This window comes from Thermobia domestica, chromosome 3 (genome assembly GCF_964235325.1).
Source record: "Thermobia domestica chromosome 3, izTheDome1.hap1.1, whole genome shotgun sequence".
Taxonomy (NCBI): domain Eukaryota; kingdom Metazoa; phylum Arthropoda; class Insecta; order Zygentoma; family Lepismatidae; genus Thermobia; species Thermobia domestica.
The window spans coordinates 17489987-17510930 of NC_137456.1; the positions used below are offsets into that span (position 1 = coordinate 17489987).

A 20944-nucleotide genomic window follows, 5' to 3' on the forward strand; every position below is an offset into this window, starting at 1 on the left:
AACGCAAAGAATCTGTCACTTTGCAGTACTGAGTCTCAGAAATGCTGTTGAACGGCAAGTTGTCCCTTCCAGCAGCGTTGAGACGGGATCTACGTGGAATCCGAACCACATGAGCTCCTGCCGGGAATCGAACCCAGGTCTCTCACGCCAAAGGCGCGTACGCTAACCGCTTAGCCACAAAGAAGCTGTAAACCGAATTTAAAGCGTTGAGTCTATTAATCCCAGAAACAGAATTAGTACGTACTACATTAAATTCATTCGTTCATTTGAAGATAGGGATGTTAAGATTTGCGGCTGATTATGTTAACCAGAACTCAAATATAATAGAGTGACTTAAATAATATCTTTCAAAATGGTTATACTTACACATTTAAATAGCAAAGCTCCCTGTGAGTGAGGCAAGTGAGGAGATCAACTCAGGCCCCATGTCATAGGAGGGAAGAGACAGGCCATTTATTAAAAGTAACAAGTTTACTATTTTTAATCCATTCTTAGGCTTCAAAATATCTTGAGATAATGAACCATCATTATTTGAGACATTTGTACGACTGTATACTTTGAGTCCCAGTGTCGCCAAATGCACTCATACCGTCAGCAATGGCAATAATAAAGATAATTTGGATATCGTTCATATGACAAAATAAAAGTTTCCACAAAATAATTAATTCATGCTGGGTATGGAATTGTCATCTGAGTCGTCCATTTCCGAAACGGCTCTTGTCCATTTACAGAAAATCCAAGAAAATCGAGAAAAACTGTAGGATGGATGCGTTTTATAGAACTGGAAATATTTGAGAATGTTCAAATTTTTCACATGAACACACTGAAGTATTCCCAGTTTTACAAAACTTGCAGATCCTACATTTTTTTTCTAAGTTTTCTGGGATTTGCTGTAAATGGATAAGTGCCGTTTCATAACTGTACGACTCAGTGGCGGATCCAGGGGGGTGAAGATTGGGGCAATCGCAACCCGCCAGAAGAGGAAACTTCCTTATTTTATATATATAAATAAAACCAATCCCAGAGTTTGGACCTCTTAAAAGTAGCAGTATTCCAATCCACCGCCCCCTCCCCCCAGAAGTCCATCCTGGATCCGCCCCTGGTACGACTCACCTATATGATTTGTTCCAAGTTTACTCTCTGTCCAGACCTCACGAATCGACGGGACGACCCTTCCAGATTGGAATAATCTCCACTCCCCTAATTATGGACTGACACTACTCGGTAAGCCATAAGTTTAATACTAGTGTAACTTTCATGTTTTTTTTGAGTAAAAATTATAGTTTGAATTCTATATTTTATGTTAAGCATACATACCTGATATTAGAAATTTAAGAAATAGAATCAATTACGTATTAATCAGTAACGTAGAAACTGACTATTCCATTCTTTATCTTATTTTACAGCTCTCGTGCAACTTCCGAAGAATACCAGGCGTGGAGGCAGGCTAAGAGAAAACAACGATTAAAGAAGTTACTATGTACATTTTGTTCGAGACAATGTAGGAGTTTATATGACCTGGAAAGACATCTTCGGGTTCATACAGGAGAGAAACCTTACAAATGTGAAATTTGTTCAAGAACCTTCGCTGATCATAGCAGTTTTAATCGTCACAAAAAACGTGTTCATCTTTCAGAAGATTCTTTTGTACATAGTGCAATATAGCTTTTAAGTATAAAAGAGTATTCGAAAACCATAAAAGTATTGGATTTATGAAATTAAAATAAATAGGCCTAAATAAATAAATAAACAAAAATGTAGTTGACATCATCGTAATACTTGGTTTTTAATGTGTTATTGGGCTGTATACAACGTTAGTGTAAGATGGATAATGTAGTTCATTAAAATTCATTTCCTTTGGAATAATTCTGCATTAAATTGGTAAAACGTAGGAGGAACTATGAAAAAGAGTGGTAATAAAATAATAAGGTACAACGGCGCCGATTTTCCCAAATTTATGTGGGTGCATATTAATGTTGGGATGTGTTAGCCTATGTATTTTCAGGGAAGTTTCGATATTTGATTATTTTTAGTTAAAATCTTTTATGAACACTGTCATAAAGGGCTATGCTGTGATAAAGTAAAATATACGTATACTAAGGATAAGTTGGGGCTGCCCTAAGTCAGTCGGTAACGCGACTAACTTAAACGCAAGAGAAACGGGTTCGAACCCGGGTCCAAACTAAATATCTTGTGTGATTGCCGCACCCGCAAGAATATTTGTGTGGGTGCCGGAGCACACACGTAGTCGGCGCGCATGATAAGGTAATGGTACAAACACTTCCCTTCATTCAGGACAACCCAATATGTCCTACGATCAGTGGGAATATAAGCCTCTAGAGTTATCTGATCGCGGCACACAGAGGTCAGCACCACCACGCTCTGGCCTCTTTCTTTCCAGATTTCTCCATAGGCCTTGTTCCATAACTGCATTTGCAAGATTTGCAGATTACAACGCTTCGCAACCCAAAAAATATTATAAGCAATTATAGCTGCTATGCCTACTATCACAAACTAGAATCTCAATTGTGCGTTACCTTGACATAATTTGCTACGAAATAAACCGTCAGGTACCCATTTGACAGATGCTCAGTAAATCCTAGTGGAACATTGCAAGAAGGCAGATCATGAAAATAAATCTTGTCCAACTAGGGATCGAATCTGGGCAGCCTTGTCTATAAGTAGACCCTTACCAACGAATCTACTGCGGCTTTGTTAAGAAAAAGTATTTGCTGAAAAAAAAAAGTATCAAAATTTGTCTAAGAATCATTCACAGTCCACTCTTCAGTATTCACAATGTAGTGCGTATGTTCTTGCGTTTTATAGACTTCAAACTGTTGCATTACCTTTCATTTTACAAATATTTTGAAACAAAAATAGGTCGATTTTTTAGTGAGAATGTCTCTATGTAAATTAATAAGAAAAGAAAACAAAAGAAACCACTTCTTTTATTGGACTTTCAGCGGAGCATTTATATTTCTATTGTGATGTATATTGATCACTAGCTATATTGGATAATTGTATGTTTGACAATAGGTAATTGTAAATTGACGTACGATTTATTGTGGTGCACGAGTGAGTTTCTAATGTACACAATTGTCATTAAAAGAAGTTTACTCTTTAGTATGTGTCAGGAACGGAGTCTGGTGGTTGTGGAAATAGCTTTATATACACTGGTTGAGCTGTTGCCTGGATTAGCTTCGTGGGCTGTTCTTAAGCAGTATCATAGTCTTCACTGCCATTTGCTTTTCAATTGCACTCAACGAAGTGTTGTAGAAAGGATATGAGTGACCATCATTAATGTAATGTCTCCTTTTACTTCCAGCACGAAGAACATATTCGATCTCTGGCGAAAAAGATTCCAATAACTCACATGCAACTCCTCTTGAGCTCAGTCCGTGTTACCATTTGAATCAATGTTGATTCATCTCTTCCTTTGAGTCAGCAACTGAGTTTGCTCTTTTGTTTATAAACTGAATGTCTTATGAATGTCATCCTGTCAATAGCATTTTCCTGTATTCTTGTTACCTTACTCATCAAAAACTATAAACCTTTCACGGTCAAACAGTTGTCACATTAAAAGAAGCGAATTAGAAGCGTTTTCGACGAGAGATGTATAGTCTGAATGAAATGCATCCTCGTGTCCCTCGCCGCACCTTTTGATCTTTCATCTTGGCAAGACGATGGTATTTGATCATGTGCTTCCATGTTTTTTTTTGTTTTGTTTTGTTTTGTTTTTAGAAGTACACACGAAATATTCCTGATTTATGGAGAACTTGTGTCTTGCATCTTAGTATATTGATGATTGTCGACCAATATAAAATACATACTTAGTATGTTATATAAAATAAGTAGGTCTACATATAAATCGAAAATAACTAGAAACATTGGTAAAAATGAAAGGAATTAAATATTATAGCTTAACGTCCCATAATTATCCCTTTTACGCTAAAAAAAGACGATGATTAAAACAAATGAATGATGATGGAAGAATTAATAGAATGAGAACGTGTGAGGAAATGGGAGTACCCAGGGCCGTGCCGCGGAAAATCAGCGCCCGGGGCGAGAGTATACGACGGCGCTCCCATACATATATACCAAGCAATTTTTCCTATCTTTTTTCCTTTTTTCTCTCGAATTTTTCGCCCCTCCCCTTACTTCGGCGCCCGAGGCCGTCGCCCCGCTCGCCTCCCCCGGCACGGCCCTGGGAGTACCTCGAGAAAACTCACGGACACAATTTTGTCCACCACAAGGTTATTTGGCCCGAAATCGAATCAGTGACCCCACACACCAGAAGTAAGGACTCTACCACTAACTCACCGAGTCCCCTATAAATTGGTGAGTCAAGGAACTTTAATCACTCCATGTTTTGTTCGCAGCTTATGTAGATTGGCGCTTACTAGGCCTATGAAGATAGAGTTCTTTAATACGGCGAATCGAGAGTACCATACATCCTGTATGCCACAAGAAAGTTTTTACGTCAACTTTTAAATTTTAGCTATATCGTTAATATGTTCGTCTTATTCTAATTATTGTGTTACAAGTCTCTTGTGGTTTCTATATTTTTAAACAAAATACGTTAATGTGTACAATAATAGTTTCTACTTTGTTAATATTATTTTAGTGTTTTTATACAGTTTACGACAAAAGATAATGGAATATAATATATGAAGTTTATGTATGAAATATATTATTTCCTTTTCTCGAATACTCTACAAAAAATATTAATGTTTTTAAACTAAGTTCATGCTATTTGCAGAATAATTCATATAACTTGATCTAGAGTAGAACACTGATAATAAAAAGTTTATTATCGCTAGTTTTCATGTTTTATTGTTTTCTTTTTTTCGACCTTTTTGCTTACGTGTGATATTAAAGGTGAAATTAATGTTTCTGTAAACTTATACAATCTCTCCAATTAATACTAGGAATTGTTCGATAAAGCACAAATTATTGGTGTAATGATCAAAATCCATTTTGTCGACTTCAAATTAGGCACCATTTGATCTAATACACTTATTCTGACGAATAATCCAGTCATCGAAGCACTTTCTTCTTTAGTTTAACGCTTCACGATTATTCACCGACACTAAGGGAGACAGTGATGATTATGATGATGATAATGAATTAAATTATGAAAAGAATAAACTGGAAGGAAACTGGAAAATCCCGAAAAAACCTACGCATACGGTGCTTGTTCACTACTAAGCACATTAAGTGCGAGGTGGGATCGAAACATGGATTTTACTCACAATGACGTAACTAGGGGGCGACAAACGAGGGTTATGCCCCGGGCGCTGGATTGTAGGACGCAAAACCGGGCAAACATTTTTTACAATAAGGCAAGGAAAGTAGTTTTAACAAACTAAAGTAGTATAGGCGTCTGTACGGACCACTTTTTTTTTGACCACTTTTTCATTGATACCAGTTCTAGCACACTTCCCCCATCCATCCCCAAACCCGCCATTGACCATAGTACTTAAACAAAGTTACAGAGCGCAAAGTAGATTGAGTATTGTACCTTGTGCACTTGCTTTTATCACATTTAGAATCAAATCGCGGAAATCAATGTAATTATAATAAAAAAATGAATTAATTATTTTTGGGTATTTTATATTTAATAAATCATGAAAAAGTGCATAATTTGTGGAGAATTAAAGCAATACCAAGAATTTGCTCGAAATGGAAACAAGAGGTCTGATAATTGTAAAAGATGTTATAGAGCAGAGAATCTCAATAAAGAAGCTGAACAGGGTTTAAAATATTCTGGACCGTTGATAAATTATTCACTCTCATCAATAGAACGAGTGATGGAAATACAGAATAAAATGTTAGAGCATGACTTTATAAAAATAATGTATCAATTCTTTAAGGATGCAGATACACCATTTATGATTCTAAGACCTGCTACATTATCAGAATGTAAGTTTGTAGATCCAACATATAACCCCGTAGGTTTTACATTACCAGCACTACAAGTTATTTTATTTAAAGATATAATACGTGTTGGTTTCCCGCCACATCTTTCTAGAAGGAGCTATACTACATCTTGTTATGACTTAACTAATGAAGGAAATATTAATAATAAGTGTGTTGTATGTGGAATTCCTGCATATTATAATGAGAACTTTTGTTCCATATCCCATATAAAACTTCAAGATTGGATACAAAAAAGATTGCCAGAATTTAAAGAAAAGGGATATAATATCACTAACTATAAATCACCACTAGATGACTAACGTAATTACTAAGCGCTTTCTTTGAATATTTTTTGTTCTAACATTAGTTGACTAGCACATAAGAGCCCAAGAAACTAATGCAAAGTATTCCCATAACTACAATGTTAAAGTGAGATCGCATATGCTTTTATGATATTAAAATCATAAACGCTTACATCTAAAACTTACAACTTATAGCGCTGTCTTTGATTGAAAAAATAGTTTTTGTTTGGTGTAAATTGGTTCAAAAATAACTGAATTATAAGAAGATAAAGTTTACTATGTTGCATATTACAGATATATGTATATGCACTCTCGCTCAATCGCACACACACACATTTACAATCAGCTGTCGAGCACACATATACATATATAGCAAAGAGGAAGAAGGAGGAAGTAAAACTTGGACGCTTGCCAATTTTTTTTCTCTATCATTCTCTCTCTCTTTCCTCCCCATCAGCTCTGAACGACAGAGAGGTTTATGCAATAGAAAACAGAGAGAGAATGATTAACGACGGCATATACGTCGCCTCTCATATACTTAGTATTGAAATTAACGGCTTCACATAGCTCGAGCGCTGTATTCTTCGCTAAACTTTTCTCTCGTAACGATTCGTAACGATTAGAATTCAAGCGAAACATTTCGCGCTGTTACACGGCGGACTTTGGCTGTGAGCATCGTTGTCGACAGAACCACTATTTAGTTCCAAAACCTGCCGCATGCGCGCGCTAGTGTTTCATATACAAAAATGTATTTTCTCGCATCTCTTTTTCTCCCCACACATTCTAGAGTTGAAAGCATGCAATAGCTGAGTTGTATTTGTATATTCAAAGATCTCAGTTTTATGGCTTTATTACCATAAAACAATTAAAACATACTTAAAATTACAAGTTCGGATACTGATAATGGAATCTTCTGTTAACCTCGTTCTCTATAGGAAACAATGACTTCTTAAACTCTGTCCACTGATCGTAATTCAAGCTGAATAAACAGCCGTTAATATCAAAAACTACTTGAACTTCGGTCTGCACATTTTTCACAATTACATTGAAATTGTTAGTAAGTATAAACTTCTTTTGGGGATCCATTCTAATCACACCATTTTTTACTTCTGACAACATATTTTTGTTCATTTTCGTTCATTTTTGGATTTACATACAGAACTCAACAGTTGGATAGTTACCTTTTAGACCAGTGTATTTGATTTTTATTCCATCTTTAACGATCTCATCAATCATTTTATCTGTTAAGTGTTTTGTAAATCTAGGTGGGAGAAAAACCTTGAACTTCTCACATTTGGCTAATATGCTCTTCCCAAACTTAGTTTTAATCTTTTCCATTTTCACAATCTTATATTCTGTATTTAATGCTAATTCTCTTAATCCAATAACCTCTTTTTGTTCAAGACTTCCAAGCTTGTTTAAAAAATCAACGTGTTTTGCCATCGTATTTATTATATAGAAAATCAATCTTCAATTTTTATCTTCACCAAAAAATATTTAATCATTTTTTATCAATTTCGTTTGATGGAAAAACTTCCATAAAACAATCGTTAATGAAAACAGTTTGAGGGTATCTTTTCGATACCCTTATGCCCGTTGATATTTTGCTAACTAACTAAAACTCTTCTACTACTTTTTCATTCTTGGGATCATATGTAAAGTTCTTTCGCCCAATTAAAATCGCATAACATATAGTATCAGCAACCACACCTTCTGAAAAGTCTACAACAATCTTTATGTTTGTTCTTTCATTTACTGATACATTCTTTCTCTTACTACAATTAATCACATACATTGGTCTGTTGTCTATAAACTCTTTAGGGTCATAGTACATTTCGGTGTTGCCACATGTTATTCTCTTAAATGCAGTATAATCTTCGTACATCTTGAAATAATCCTTGTTAGCAATATCTAAGTTTCTTGATTCTTTTGGAAATACCTCATTCCTCCCATTCTTAAGATAGATATTCTTTACCTTACAATGATCAAACTTACTTGCATCTGCTGTTTGTTTGCCACTTCTATCAGTTTGGAACATTACAACTACGAAATCAGGCATATCAAATTGTCTAGAATTAAATTGAGTAGTAACATCAAACTCCAAGAAAGAACCTACAACAGCCTTTTGAACACATTGATAAGTATGGAATGAAAACATGATTTTTGGTTCTTTAAGAATGCTCAACTTTAACTTGTTTTCATAATTAGATTCGTATTCAACAATAGGCATTCTTATCTCCATACTTTTTATTGTTATTTTTCCATCATGAGGAGCTGCTCCCGATCCAGTCCATTTGTACAAGACATCGTTATTGTTGTTAGCTTTTGTAAATGTTATTCTCAATCCACCTTTCCACATAACCTCTTTATAATCACTTAAGAAGCCTGGAATTAATCTTAATGGGTACAAAACACTAAAGTCCTTTCTTAGACCAAGTTTATCATCTGTTTCAAATCCTGCTTGTTTTAAATATTCAACTTCTGGCTTGGAAATCTTTAATGTTCCGACAGCTGTAGATGTTAATCCAGGTAGCTCAATTTTATCTATAACAACTCCATGCTTTCTAACCTCAATTTGAGAAAAGAAGAATGGGAAGAAGTTATCTACAAGTTTTATAGTATCGTTTGCACCAAATGTTCCTCCAACTGATGCACCAACAACTTCAAAAGTCATATGACAATCTGCTTTGTGTGGATGTACGAACCCATCACCCACGTCGAAATCGAACTCAATATCTTTGTTAGCTTCATTCAAATTATTAAATGTTCTTGTGTTAGCTTTAAAACTCTGTAACTCGTAACTCTCAACTTTATCCATTTATTATAAAGAAAATCTTGAAACAGCGCTTTTATGAGTATATCCCATAAAAGACTCATGAAAATACTTGACATTTTGGACCTCCGAATACAGAGGGGCTAAAAATTTTTCAGAAGTTAAGAGCGCCAATTCACCGCTCTTATAATCCCCATCCCAACTTAACCTTAGCATTCATAGCAGTACCAACCCCAAAAGCAGCTAATCGTTCACCAATTGGCGCATCACTACTAAATGCTCTTTTCCATGCTTTAGTTTCCAGTTCCTTATCTGCAATATGTCTCGACTCTGTATCTTTATTGTCTCTGTAGTATATATCGTGTTCTTTACAAGCCTCGTCTAATGGGTTAATGCCTTCATCACCTCTCTCTAACCTTTCTTGAAGCTTAGTCCCAGGCCCGCAAAATCTGAAACCTGGAATATGTAATTCAAATGGGAGCTTATTAATCAAATCATTTACTAATCCTTTCCCAAGCTTCTCATCATTCCAGAATCGTGGTGGTAATGTATTTAAGATCTTAATCAAATAACCTATACCTTTTGGATCATTAGGAATAAACTGTGAAAGCTTATTATTAATCATACTCACTATACCTACTTTCTCATTGTAAAAGTTATTATTGCCAGCCTTTTCTTCTCCATCTATGACAATTAGCCTATCTATAAGCTTTCTCACGTCATCCATCCATACATATTCTTTAGGTATCTCTGTATATTGTTTAATTCCTTCACCAGTCCTTTTAGGTGTCGTGTTCTTTTTAGGAGTTGGGGGTAAAGTTGGTTTAATATAATTATCCCAAATAGGCTTGATAATATTAATGTACTTTGAACCTCTACTAGATGCTACCTTTTTATCTCGATTATATTTTTGGAAGGCAGCATCTGAGTCTATTATTATTTCCTTGTACTGTTCAAAATCATCATCATCATAATCTTCAATGGTTTTATTAGTATTCGTCGTTAACAATTCCCATAGACCTTCTGTTCCTTTATAAGTTTTACCATTAATTATCAAATCATCGCCATTCACTTTAACTTCCAAATTTCCTATCTTGTTTATTATTTTTCCATCTCCTTCTACAGTTCTTATTCCAAACACAGTATCATTTCTTTTACTATAATATTTCGTTGCAATCTTACCAAATGACTGTGCTGTTGTTAAAGGTTCTACTCCTTCCACTTTGTCTTTAATTTGTTTTCTCATTTGTTTTATTTCTCCCGTTATAGGCGTATCACTACTACTTGGAGAACTATCATAAGTTATCTTTTTAGGTGTTTCTAGTAGACTGGGATCTATTGAAGCCGTCTTATGTGCAACTGGAACAAGTTCAGTTATTAGATTTTTATTTTGTTCTGCTACTTCTTTGATCTTACTTCCCAAGTTTTGAATAGCATCAATTACAGGTTGCTCTTGTGCCTTAAATTTATCGTATATACCTGCTCTTTCTTTCTTCCAAGATTTGAAGCCCTTTATCAAGAACTCCTTTAACTTGATATTCTTCTCAATTTCTTTCTCATCCATTTATTGTATAGCAAACGAACGAACGTCAATAATCGTCAAAGAACGTCAATAAACGTCAAAGAACGTCAATAAACGTCAAAGAACGTCAAACGTTAAAACGTCAAACGTCAATAAACATCAAACGTTCAAGAAGTGTTTTATCTTGTTCCTATACTTACCATTGTTTACCTTCCTTGTCATATCAATTACTATGAAACCATAATCTTCTTGCCAACATTTTGAACACATCTCTTTAAACTTATCATAAGACATATCTCCTCCAACAAACTCATTATACACATGTTTGAGATTAGTATCATCTTGTCTGAATATGCATAGGAAGTTGACGTTATCTCTTATAAGCTGTTTAGGTACTTTTGAATATGTTTGTGCAAGATAGAAACAGTCTAAATGTCTATGCCTACCTCTTGTAAAGTAATTTCTAACAGTATCTTGATTCTCCAAAATGTAATCGTCAAACACAACAACAGAGTATTCTTCACATTCATCAATAGGTACAATAGAGTCATTACTGCTTAAGAACGTTGCTATTTGGTTCTTAAACTTTAGTTCTGCCTTTTCAAATCGATCTTTTAACTGCTCATACTTTGGCTGATTCATGCTTTTAGAATATATGTAGAAGTAATTATTGTTTAACCAACCTGGCTGTAATAAGAAGTTAAATAGCAAAAAAGTTTTACCACACGCCGACGGACCCACGATAAGGCATCGAACATCATCAGGTATAAGTTCTCCATTTCTTTTCTTAGCTGTTGTTTCTTTTATCATCTCTTTTACATCCCAATTAATAGTTTTCTTACTCATTTATTATAGAGAAAATCAGGGGATGAGCGTTTTGCTCACCTTTAAAAATCCGATGATTAATTTTCTGCTCATAGTACTAGTACAGATCCGGTTCGTTGATGAAAGTTGTGTGAGGTTGTTCATTTGGAAGGTGTCCGTATTCTGGACACCCCCTTGGTTTGTTTCCAGGTCTTCAACGTGTATATTTTTGGTAGCACCGATCGGAGCTCCCAAGCTTGTTTGTACCTTTTGATTTGTTAAAGAACTCTAATCTTTGGCCCTTCACATGTGTAGGGCCTAAAAGTCTTGTAAACGTTTCAACTGTTTCCTTCGCATCTTGTAATCTTTCCGCCATCTTTACAAAGCTGGACCTCCGAATACAGCGGGGGTACTTTTTATGATCTTATATCTTTAAGTTGTTCTCTGATCTTAAGCAACGTCTCTTTTATATATTCGCTATCCATTTCACCATTTAGTGTTATTATCATCTCTAACTGTTCTTTAAATGAGTTAATACAAGTGACAATGGTTTTATATTCGTCTTTTCTTCTGCTTATGTTTAGCTTAGAAGACAAACCTGTTATTATAGCACTTCCAGTTGCAAGAGACGTTGTTAATATCGAGTAAATTGTTACAGGTATAAAAATATTAATAAACCCAGTTGTTGTAGAAAGTATAACCGACAACGCGATCAAAGTGTAGTATGCATATTTAACAATTCGTAGTTTTCTCTTTTTCTTCTTTAAACTGTATTCTAACTTCTGAATGACATCTTCTATTAACTTGATTACTTTCTCTCTTGGAATATCTCTAGGTAAATCAAACTCATTCATTTATTATATAATAAATGGCTAAGGTATTCAAGTTAACGAGTGATACTTCTGTTTTAAAGAAGAAACTCCATTACGAATTAGACAACAGTAACAACTACTTAAGCATAGGACTAGTTGGGTTTTACAGTACATATCTGACACCAAACATAACAACAGAAAAAAACAGTTTCTCATATGGTGATAGACAAGTTTTTATACCAGAAGGACAATACAGCTTAAACAGTCTTAATGAATATTTAAAATCTCAATCCATCAACATAACATTATCAGAAGATCATTTAAGAAATAGAGTTAAAATTGAAACTGATAGTAATGATGTTACAATTGGGAGTATAGGCACTGTCCTCGGGTTTAATGTTTTTGAAGTTTTAGAAAAGAACAAAACACATATTGGAAGTAAGTTGCCAAAGTTTCATCCGTTTGATACTATAAATGTTCACTGTAATATAGCAGATGGCATGTTTGTTAAAGATACAGAATACACACATAGAGAAACAGGGATCATAGCATCATTCAAAACAGATGCCGAGTTCAAACATAGTATTATTTACGAGCCTACTTATCCATTATTTTTCCCTTTATCCAAAGACAAGGTTGATAATTTTGAGATAAGGATAACAGATGAGAATGATTCCTTAATTGATTTTGGTGGAGCAACAACAACTGTACTTTTGCAAACCAAGATTTTCTCTTAGATAAATAGGAAGATGTGTTCTATTAAAGGCTGTATGTTTAGTGTTCCTTATAACGAACTAAAGGATTTAAATATTGATCATGTATTAACAAAGAAACAACTTAACGATAAATCTAAGAAAATTAAAGAAGGTAAAGGAATGGATTTAACTTTAACTACTGCACAAATGAAAAACATTAAGAAAGAGCATATTGGCGGTTTTATCTTTACAATTCCAGCCATTCTAGCAGTTTTAGGAGCAGTTGGCTCATTAGCAGGTGGTGCAGCAGCGATTACTAAAACTGTACTGGATGCTAAGAAGAATAAACAAGAACTTGAAGAACAAAAAAGACACAATATGGCTATGGAAGAAAAGCAAGGGGCAGGTAAGCCAAAGAAGTCAAAAAACTAAAACCATTGACCAACTTCGATATAGAGAGGTTGGCTAAAGAACTAAAGATAAAACGATTTAGAGGTGTATTTATGAGTGATGAACGTCCACAAAAACCCTATGTAAATGAGTGTGGCGTAGTTAACCTTGATAAATCAGAAAACATTGGTACTCATTGGATATGCTATTGGAAAGATAACAACATAAAGTACGTGTTCGATTCTTATGGTGGTGTTCCTCCTAAACAACTGGTACGATATCTTGGTACCGAAAACTTACTTTACAATGACGAACGAATACAAGACTTTAACTCAGTTATATGTGGTCATCTTTGTGTTAAGGTCTTAAATCTTCTAAATCAAGGGTATTCTTTTAGCGACGTTATGTATATGATTAAAAATGATTAAGTGCTTTTATGATTTGTATCCATAAAAGTTTTGTTTTAAGATAAATATGGAAGCTATACACAATAGATTTTTAGATTATTTTGAGAAGCATGAGGATGAACTAGATGCACTAGATAGATATAATTTTTATCAGTATTTTCAGGATGTTAGCGAGATAGACTTAAACGATAAAAACAACGTATACAATGTTATTGATCTATGGAAAAGGTTAATACCAAAAGTTTTGTACACGGAAGAAGAGTTGAGAAAGTTACGTCCAATAATTACCTTAAAGGACTTGTTGTCGAGTTATAGCTCTAGGCCATTACAATGCAGTTATTGTGGTAGTAAGTCATTAACAAAAGGTATGAGTAGTTACATTTGTGATGATTGTTCTGTAGAGAGTGGCTTGGTTTACAGTACTTGTGAAGAAACGAAAGCTGCTTGCGTACGAAAACCATGGTATGATACTATAAAAAGATTTAAGTTACAGCTATCTCGTTTGCAAGCTTTACAGGATAGAATTATTCCCGAAGAGGTGCTCAAGGTGTTAAATGATGAACTTAGAGATATACCAAGAGATTTAATATCAACAAAAGATGTTCTAGAAGTACTAAAGAAAAACAAATACACAAAATATTATGATGATGTCTATTTAATACATTATCACCTTACCGATCAAAAACCATTAAACTTACGACATATGGAGGAAACACTTATAAACGACTTCGAAAACTTACACGAGGTCTTTAGGGAGCTGTATCCGGAAAGAGCATTGTTTATTAACTTGAAATGTGTATTGTACCATCTGTTGAAAAAGCATGATGCTCATGTTGATATTGATTTTAAACACTCACCTCGACAAATAGAGATGTTAAAGAAATGTTTTGAAAATCTAGGATGGGCATTTTCTGTATAATAAATGAGTATGGATATATTTGGTAATGTTGTAGATAGAAAAGGTGATGTTGATATTAGTGAAGAAAAATTAAAATTGTTGGAGAATTTAAATGATTTTGTTAGCGTAAGTCAACTTAGATCAATAGAAGTCCAATTAGAGAACGATAAAAAACGATTTGAAGATGCATTAGAAACGTTACAAGACACATACATCAAGAAAGAAGATTTTCAAAAGATTAGGATGGATACTACTAAATTGGTTATGCAGAAAGAAACCATGCCTCTACTATATCGATTAAGAGCTAAAAACGTTAAGGAGCCAATCTTTAGAATATTTAATCTCTCTAACGGTTACAAATTTCTCTATAATGGGAAAATAATGCACATGGACTTAAGTTTGGATAAATACTTTCTAGATATATATTTGGGTGATACTTTGATTAAAGAGATACCTTTTGACTTTAAGAAGAACGATATAATTACGATTAAACCAAATAAAAATTCTGCTATGGAAGAAGGACAATTATTGTTTGTTGTAATGTACATAGAGAGAGAGCTTTCCTAAAGACGTTTGCTATATAATAAATATGGATATCTTTGGTAATGTTAAAATGACATCAGAGTTAGATAATACAGTTGTGAGAAAAGATATTGCTATGTTGAAAGAAGAGCTTAACTTCATCAAACGGAGTTATAGAGCTTCATAGTCGATTGATATCAGAAAATGTTGAAACTCCGTTCTTTTTAATACATAATCTATCTATCACATACAAATTTCTTTATAAAGGTAGGTTAATGCATATAGAGTCATCTTACAATACGTATTATATAGATCTATATTTAAATGATTCTCTAGTTGAAACTTTTCCATTGCACTTTAATACAAATGATAATTTGGCAATTAGACCATCTAAAGGTTCTGATCTGAAACATGGTAAATTACTATTGTTTCTTATGCATGTAGAAAGAGAAGACGAAGATAGTGATGATGGTGAGAATGTTGATAGCATAATATTAAACAGCGATAGTTATTGATTTTCTATATAATAAACAGGATGTATTGTGTTAAGTGTAAGAAAGCAACAGATACGAAGAAAGATACTATTAGAATTGAACAAACAAAGAATGGAAGGTATCTAAAGAAAGGTATTTGTTCTGTATGTGGTGTTACTAAAACTCAATTCGTTAAAAAGCCTGATTGACTAGAAGAAGGTAAAGGTGTTAGAGAAGACATTGTAGAAGAAATTCACAAACCATCTAGAAAAAACTTTGACAGATTAAGTGTGGTTATAAAAGGTATCGATGATCTTTGGCAGGCTGATCTTGTAGAAATGGATAGTGGTGTGTTAAAAGGTGTTTCCAAAATCAATAAAGGTTATAAGTATTTGCTAACGATTATAGATGTGTTCTCGAAATATGCGTTTGCTGTTCCTGTTAAAGATAAGAGTGGGAAGAATGTTACAGAAGCATTCGAATCCATATTAAGAACGAGAAAACCTAGCAACTTACAAACAGATCAAGGTAAAGAGTTTTACAATAAAGAGTTTAGGAAGTTAATGGAGGAAAATAAGATTAATCACTACTCAACCTATAGTGGTAAGAAAGCTTCTGTTGTTGAGAGATTTAATCGAACACTTAAGCAGAACATGTGGAAAAGGTTCACGTCACAAGGGAACTACAAATGGATAGAGATATTACCAACACTAGTTAAAGATTATAATCATCAAATTCATAGAACAATTGGTTTAAAACCTATAGAAGTTAATAAGAAAAATGAGCAAGCAATATTGGAGAAAGTGTATCAAAAAGAATATAAGCGTGTTAAGCCCAAATACAAGTTAGGTGATCATGTTCGTATAAGTAAGTCGAAAGGGTTATTTGAGAAAGGATATATGCCTAATTGGTCAACAGAAGTATTTGTTATTAGTGAAGTTATTCCATCCAATCCGCCTACCTATAGAATTAAAGATTTAGAAGAAGAGGATGTGCAAGGTAGATTTTACGAACCAGAACTATTAAAGACGAAACATAAGGATGAATACTTGGTAGAAAAGGTGTTAAGAAAGAAAGGTGATAAAGTATATGTCAAATGGTTAGATTTTGATGATTCACATAATAGTTGGATAGATAAGAGTAATGTTGTAGTGTAAATATAAATGTTTGTCTTTTATGGTTATTATGCCATAAAAGGATAGTTTGAACGAGATAAGGGGGTAACGAAACGATACCCCCATAACATATATTTCCAGCGCTTGTATTCCAGCTGTAGAAATTATCTAAAAAAAGGCAATGGGGCGATTCTACCAACCGCTCTATGTACACAATCAAAGGTGGAGAAAGGCTTGATAACTGGTTAAGAAAAAGCGTCATTGCAACGAATTCGTAGGGATGACTTTAAGATTGTTAAAGCGGGAACTTCAGAAACTCGTCTTACACAGTAAAATTAGCAGGTAACGAAAATGAAGCTAAAAAATAAAGATTTTCTATATAATAAATATGGGTACTATGGATAGTTCTCTTAGTCTTAATGACATTTGCTATGAACAGATTAAGGATGACTACTGGTATGGTTTGTTTGGTGACTTTAGACTGATTATAGATAAGAAGACTGGTTACTTTAATGCTACTAAACTGTGCCAAGATGGAGGAAAGAGGTTTGATCATTGGTTAAGGAACAAAGAATCAAAGGAATTGATAAGATACTACGATCAAAAAATAAGCAACTCCTCATATATGGGGGATTGCTCTACATATCTAATTAAAGGAGGAGACCAAGAAACAACATCAATCATCTCAGGAACATATGTCTACAGGAAAATATTCCTTGCTATTGCTTTTTGGATTTCACAGGACTTTTATGATAAGTGTTACGATATTATTGAAGACTATTTCTGTAAAGACTTTAAACGATATAAGAATGATAAAGAACGACTTGAAACAAAGATACAGGAGATAGAACAAACAATGGAGAGATTGAGAATTCGAAACGAGAGCTTAAAAGAAATTGCAGCACCATATACAGATGATGTTTCAAAAGATAATTGCCTAATCATATATAAGAAGAACAAACCTAATGATCCTTTTCCTTATTATGCTATCAGATGCCAAAAGAGAAGTCTATACAAGCCTCTTAGTGAAGCAGAAGAAAAATATCTGAATCATGTAATAATATACGAAAAGTTTAGAGATCCTAACAGTATTAAGCTATTCAACCTAATGCAGCAAGAACTAGATATTCGTAAAGGTAAGGGTAATGAGTTTTGGACATCACTATCAGAAGAAGAATTGGTTAACAGTATAGATCGCTTGTATGATCAGTTATTATCTGATAATTAAAGTTACGACTTTTATGGTTTAATCCATCAAAGTACAATTTCAAGCGTTAAACAAAACCATCCAGGGGTCTCTTACATAAATCAAAGCCGATGCGGGATATCTGGCGTCGGCTAGCTGGTAACGAAAATGAAGTTAAAAATAAAGATTTTCTATATAATAAATGTGAGTACTATGGATAGTTACTTTAAACAGCTTCGACAAAACACAACCGCCCTAAAAGCAAGAGTTGAAAAAGTAGAACAGCTAATGTCCGACCTCAAAATACGTAACGAAGAACAAGCAAAGGAGATAACAAAGCTCGAGACCATAGCAGCAGAACACACAGAAGACCCAAGTAAGGTACACAAGTTGATCATCGTTAAAAAGAACCTCACAGCTGGTCAGCTTCAAGACATAGTAGACAAGTACGACACAGACAAACACGATCAGGTTAGGCGTTACGAGTCATACAAATATTGGGTTGGAAGAGTTCAGCAGCGAAACATCAAAGCAAGACTTCAGTGTCTTAAAGAAAAGTACCCAAGAATGTCAGTGTTATCAGAAACCAAAGATCCAAACTCAGTCAACCTCCTAAACAAAGTCAAAGAAAAATACAGCTGTGTTGTTTCATATGGTTGTCACGTGGATATTGAAGGAGAAGACGACGATGAGTTTGTTGTTGATTTGTTTTTGAGTATAAGAGATTTGTAGAGGTAAAGGTAATGAGTTTTGGTTACAACTCCTCCTCCTCTTAATCATCATAACCTATAGATAACCATTGCTCATTAGTGAATCTAATATCTCATCGGATAAGTTCATAACGTTTGCATAGAGAATGTTTTGTATGAGAAATGAGTTCTTTTCTTTAGTGGCTTTCTCGAACAGGTGATCTAACACCTATGGACACGCTAAAGTTTATTTTGTCTTCATCATTATAACCACCAATATCTAAATATTTACATACACAATCAAATACAGGTTTGTAATTAATATTTCCTTAGCAGTAGTCATGTTCGTTTTTATTCTTAGATTTTTAAATTTATTTCATTTTTGTTGGTTTTCTATATAACAAATATGGAGAAAGATTTTGATTTATTACATGATAGACTTGAACTAATTCATCATGATCTTAAACTCTTAGCAACAGTACTAGAGAAGCAAATACTGTTAAAGGAAAAAGAGTTATTAGTAATGCAACAAAAAACATCTGATTTGAGTAGTGATGATGAATACAAATATAGTAGTGATGATTATGATGATGATGATGATGATGAGTAAGTTTACAAAAATGATTCAGTTTTAAATGTGTATATGTGACTTTGATGGGTTAATCCCATAAAAGCCGTGTTCTAATACAATGCGTAATATGTAGACAATGGCAGGAGTGTACAATGTTAAGCGTTGTACTAGGACAAATAAAAATGAACTGAAATAATCCGGCGAAGATAAAAATTGAAGAGTATAAAGATTTTCTATAGTATAAATAAGATGAGTAATTATAGCAAGTTTACTGTAATAGAGTTAAGATGACAATGTAAAGAGAGAGGAATCAGAAGATATTCCCGATTACGAAAAGCAGAACTGATAGACCTTCTTAAACAACATGACGATGAACAAAGCAGAAGGCAGATTAGAAATATATACCCATTTCAACAAGAAGTGTTCTCTGAAAGCGAAATAGCACAAAATACACCAAAGTTAAAGCGAAAGCATTTGAAAAAGTTATTTCCATTTGATGATGATTTATTTACAAATAAAAAATATTACGAGATCTTAAATGTTAATGAGCCGACATACAATGAAAAATTTAAATCCTATACAACAGAGTACAAAATAAAACTGACAAATAAAACAGGTAAAACACTGAAACAATACAAAGATTACACACAGCAGTAGACGATATGATTGACCAAGCTAAACAAGCTTCCAATTTTAAAAAGAATGACAGAATAAGAGTTGTTGTGCACAACGATGGATTTTGGACTAAAGCAATATCAACACCAATAACAACTGAACTAAACGCTAGAAATGTATTAACACACGTTCAAAGAATTGTAACAACTGACGAAACAATCAATATTGAAGAAACAACATTTAATATTCAAATCATTAACATGCCTAGAGGAAGTAAAACAAACAGACGATTATTAAACCTTGCAGAAGACAAAAAAGCTAAAAGATGTATTACCAAAATCAATAACAATGACAATTTGTGTTGTCCACGTGCAATCATTTCAGCCTTAACGTATAAAACAAATGTAATACTTGATCAAGAGCTAACACCACAAAACATTAAAGATATAAGACGTGGAAGAAAAATACAGACAAAATTAACTGAGAGACTTTGTAATCGTTTACCGAGCTACTGTTAAGACGGTTTTACATTAGACGATATTAAACAATGTGAAGAACTATTAAACATTCAAATTAAAGTTGTATGTGCTGAAAACATGAACGCTATTATTTACTCAGGGCAAGACAAAGAGGTGAATATTTATTTATATAAAAGTGGAAATCATTTTGACGCAATTAACAGCATGCAAGCTTTTATTGGAAGTGTTTATTATTGTGAAAAGTGTGATACAGCATACGATCATAAAGAAAAACACAAATCATGTATACGAATTACACCAATTTGTAATATGTGTAAGCAACCTAAACATCAAGAAGAAGAGATTGATAACATTTATTGTGAAGCTTGTAATCGATTTTGTTATAACCAAACATGTAAAGATAACCATTCAGTTGTTTGTAAAGAAGTTTATAAGTGTAAAGGCTGTAATAAAATTTTATTAAGATATAAGAAACACAAGTGTGGATATTACTACTTTATCAACTGTAATTGTGTAGCTAAAGAAAACGTTCACAAATGTTACATGCAATACAAACGCCAGAAAGGTTATTGTGATGATGAATGTGTGTGTAATGCTAAAAAAGAATTAACTGTTACAGATTTGTTTATTATGCTATACAAGACTTATGGTATCGAAGATCGTGGTAAGAAAATTGTTAAAGAAAAAAACATGTACGAAACCATGTCTAAGTGGAGGAAACTTCAAAAGATATATGATGCATGGAACAACAACAAGTTAACAGTAGATGACT

The 20944-nt window shown here is 33.7% G+C and overlaps 1 protein-coding gene across 5 annotated transcripts in view; it reads left to right on the plus strand.

Moving 5' to 3' along the window:
* The window catches only part of LOC145680198 (uncharacterized), a 490330-nt gene that overhangs the window by 375458 nt on the left and 93928 nt on the right, over nt 1-20944 (plus strand). Inside the window, exon 4 of one of the 5 annotated variants that reach the window (XM_081750492.1) lies at nt 1407-1756. The exons of 3 other annotated variants lie outside the window; for them this stretch is intronic. In XM_081750492.1, the coding sequence (XP_081606618.1) occupies nt 1407-1665 (259 nt within the window). In that variant the 3' untranslated portion in view covers nt 1666-1756. Of the gene's footprint in view, nt 1-1406; nt 1757-20944 lie in introns of those variants that run through there. One more of the 5 variants, XM_081750502.1, reaches the window with a different exon arrangement.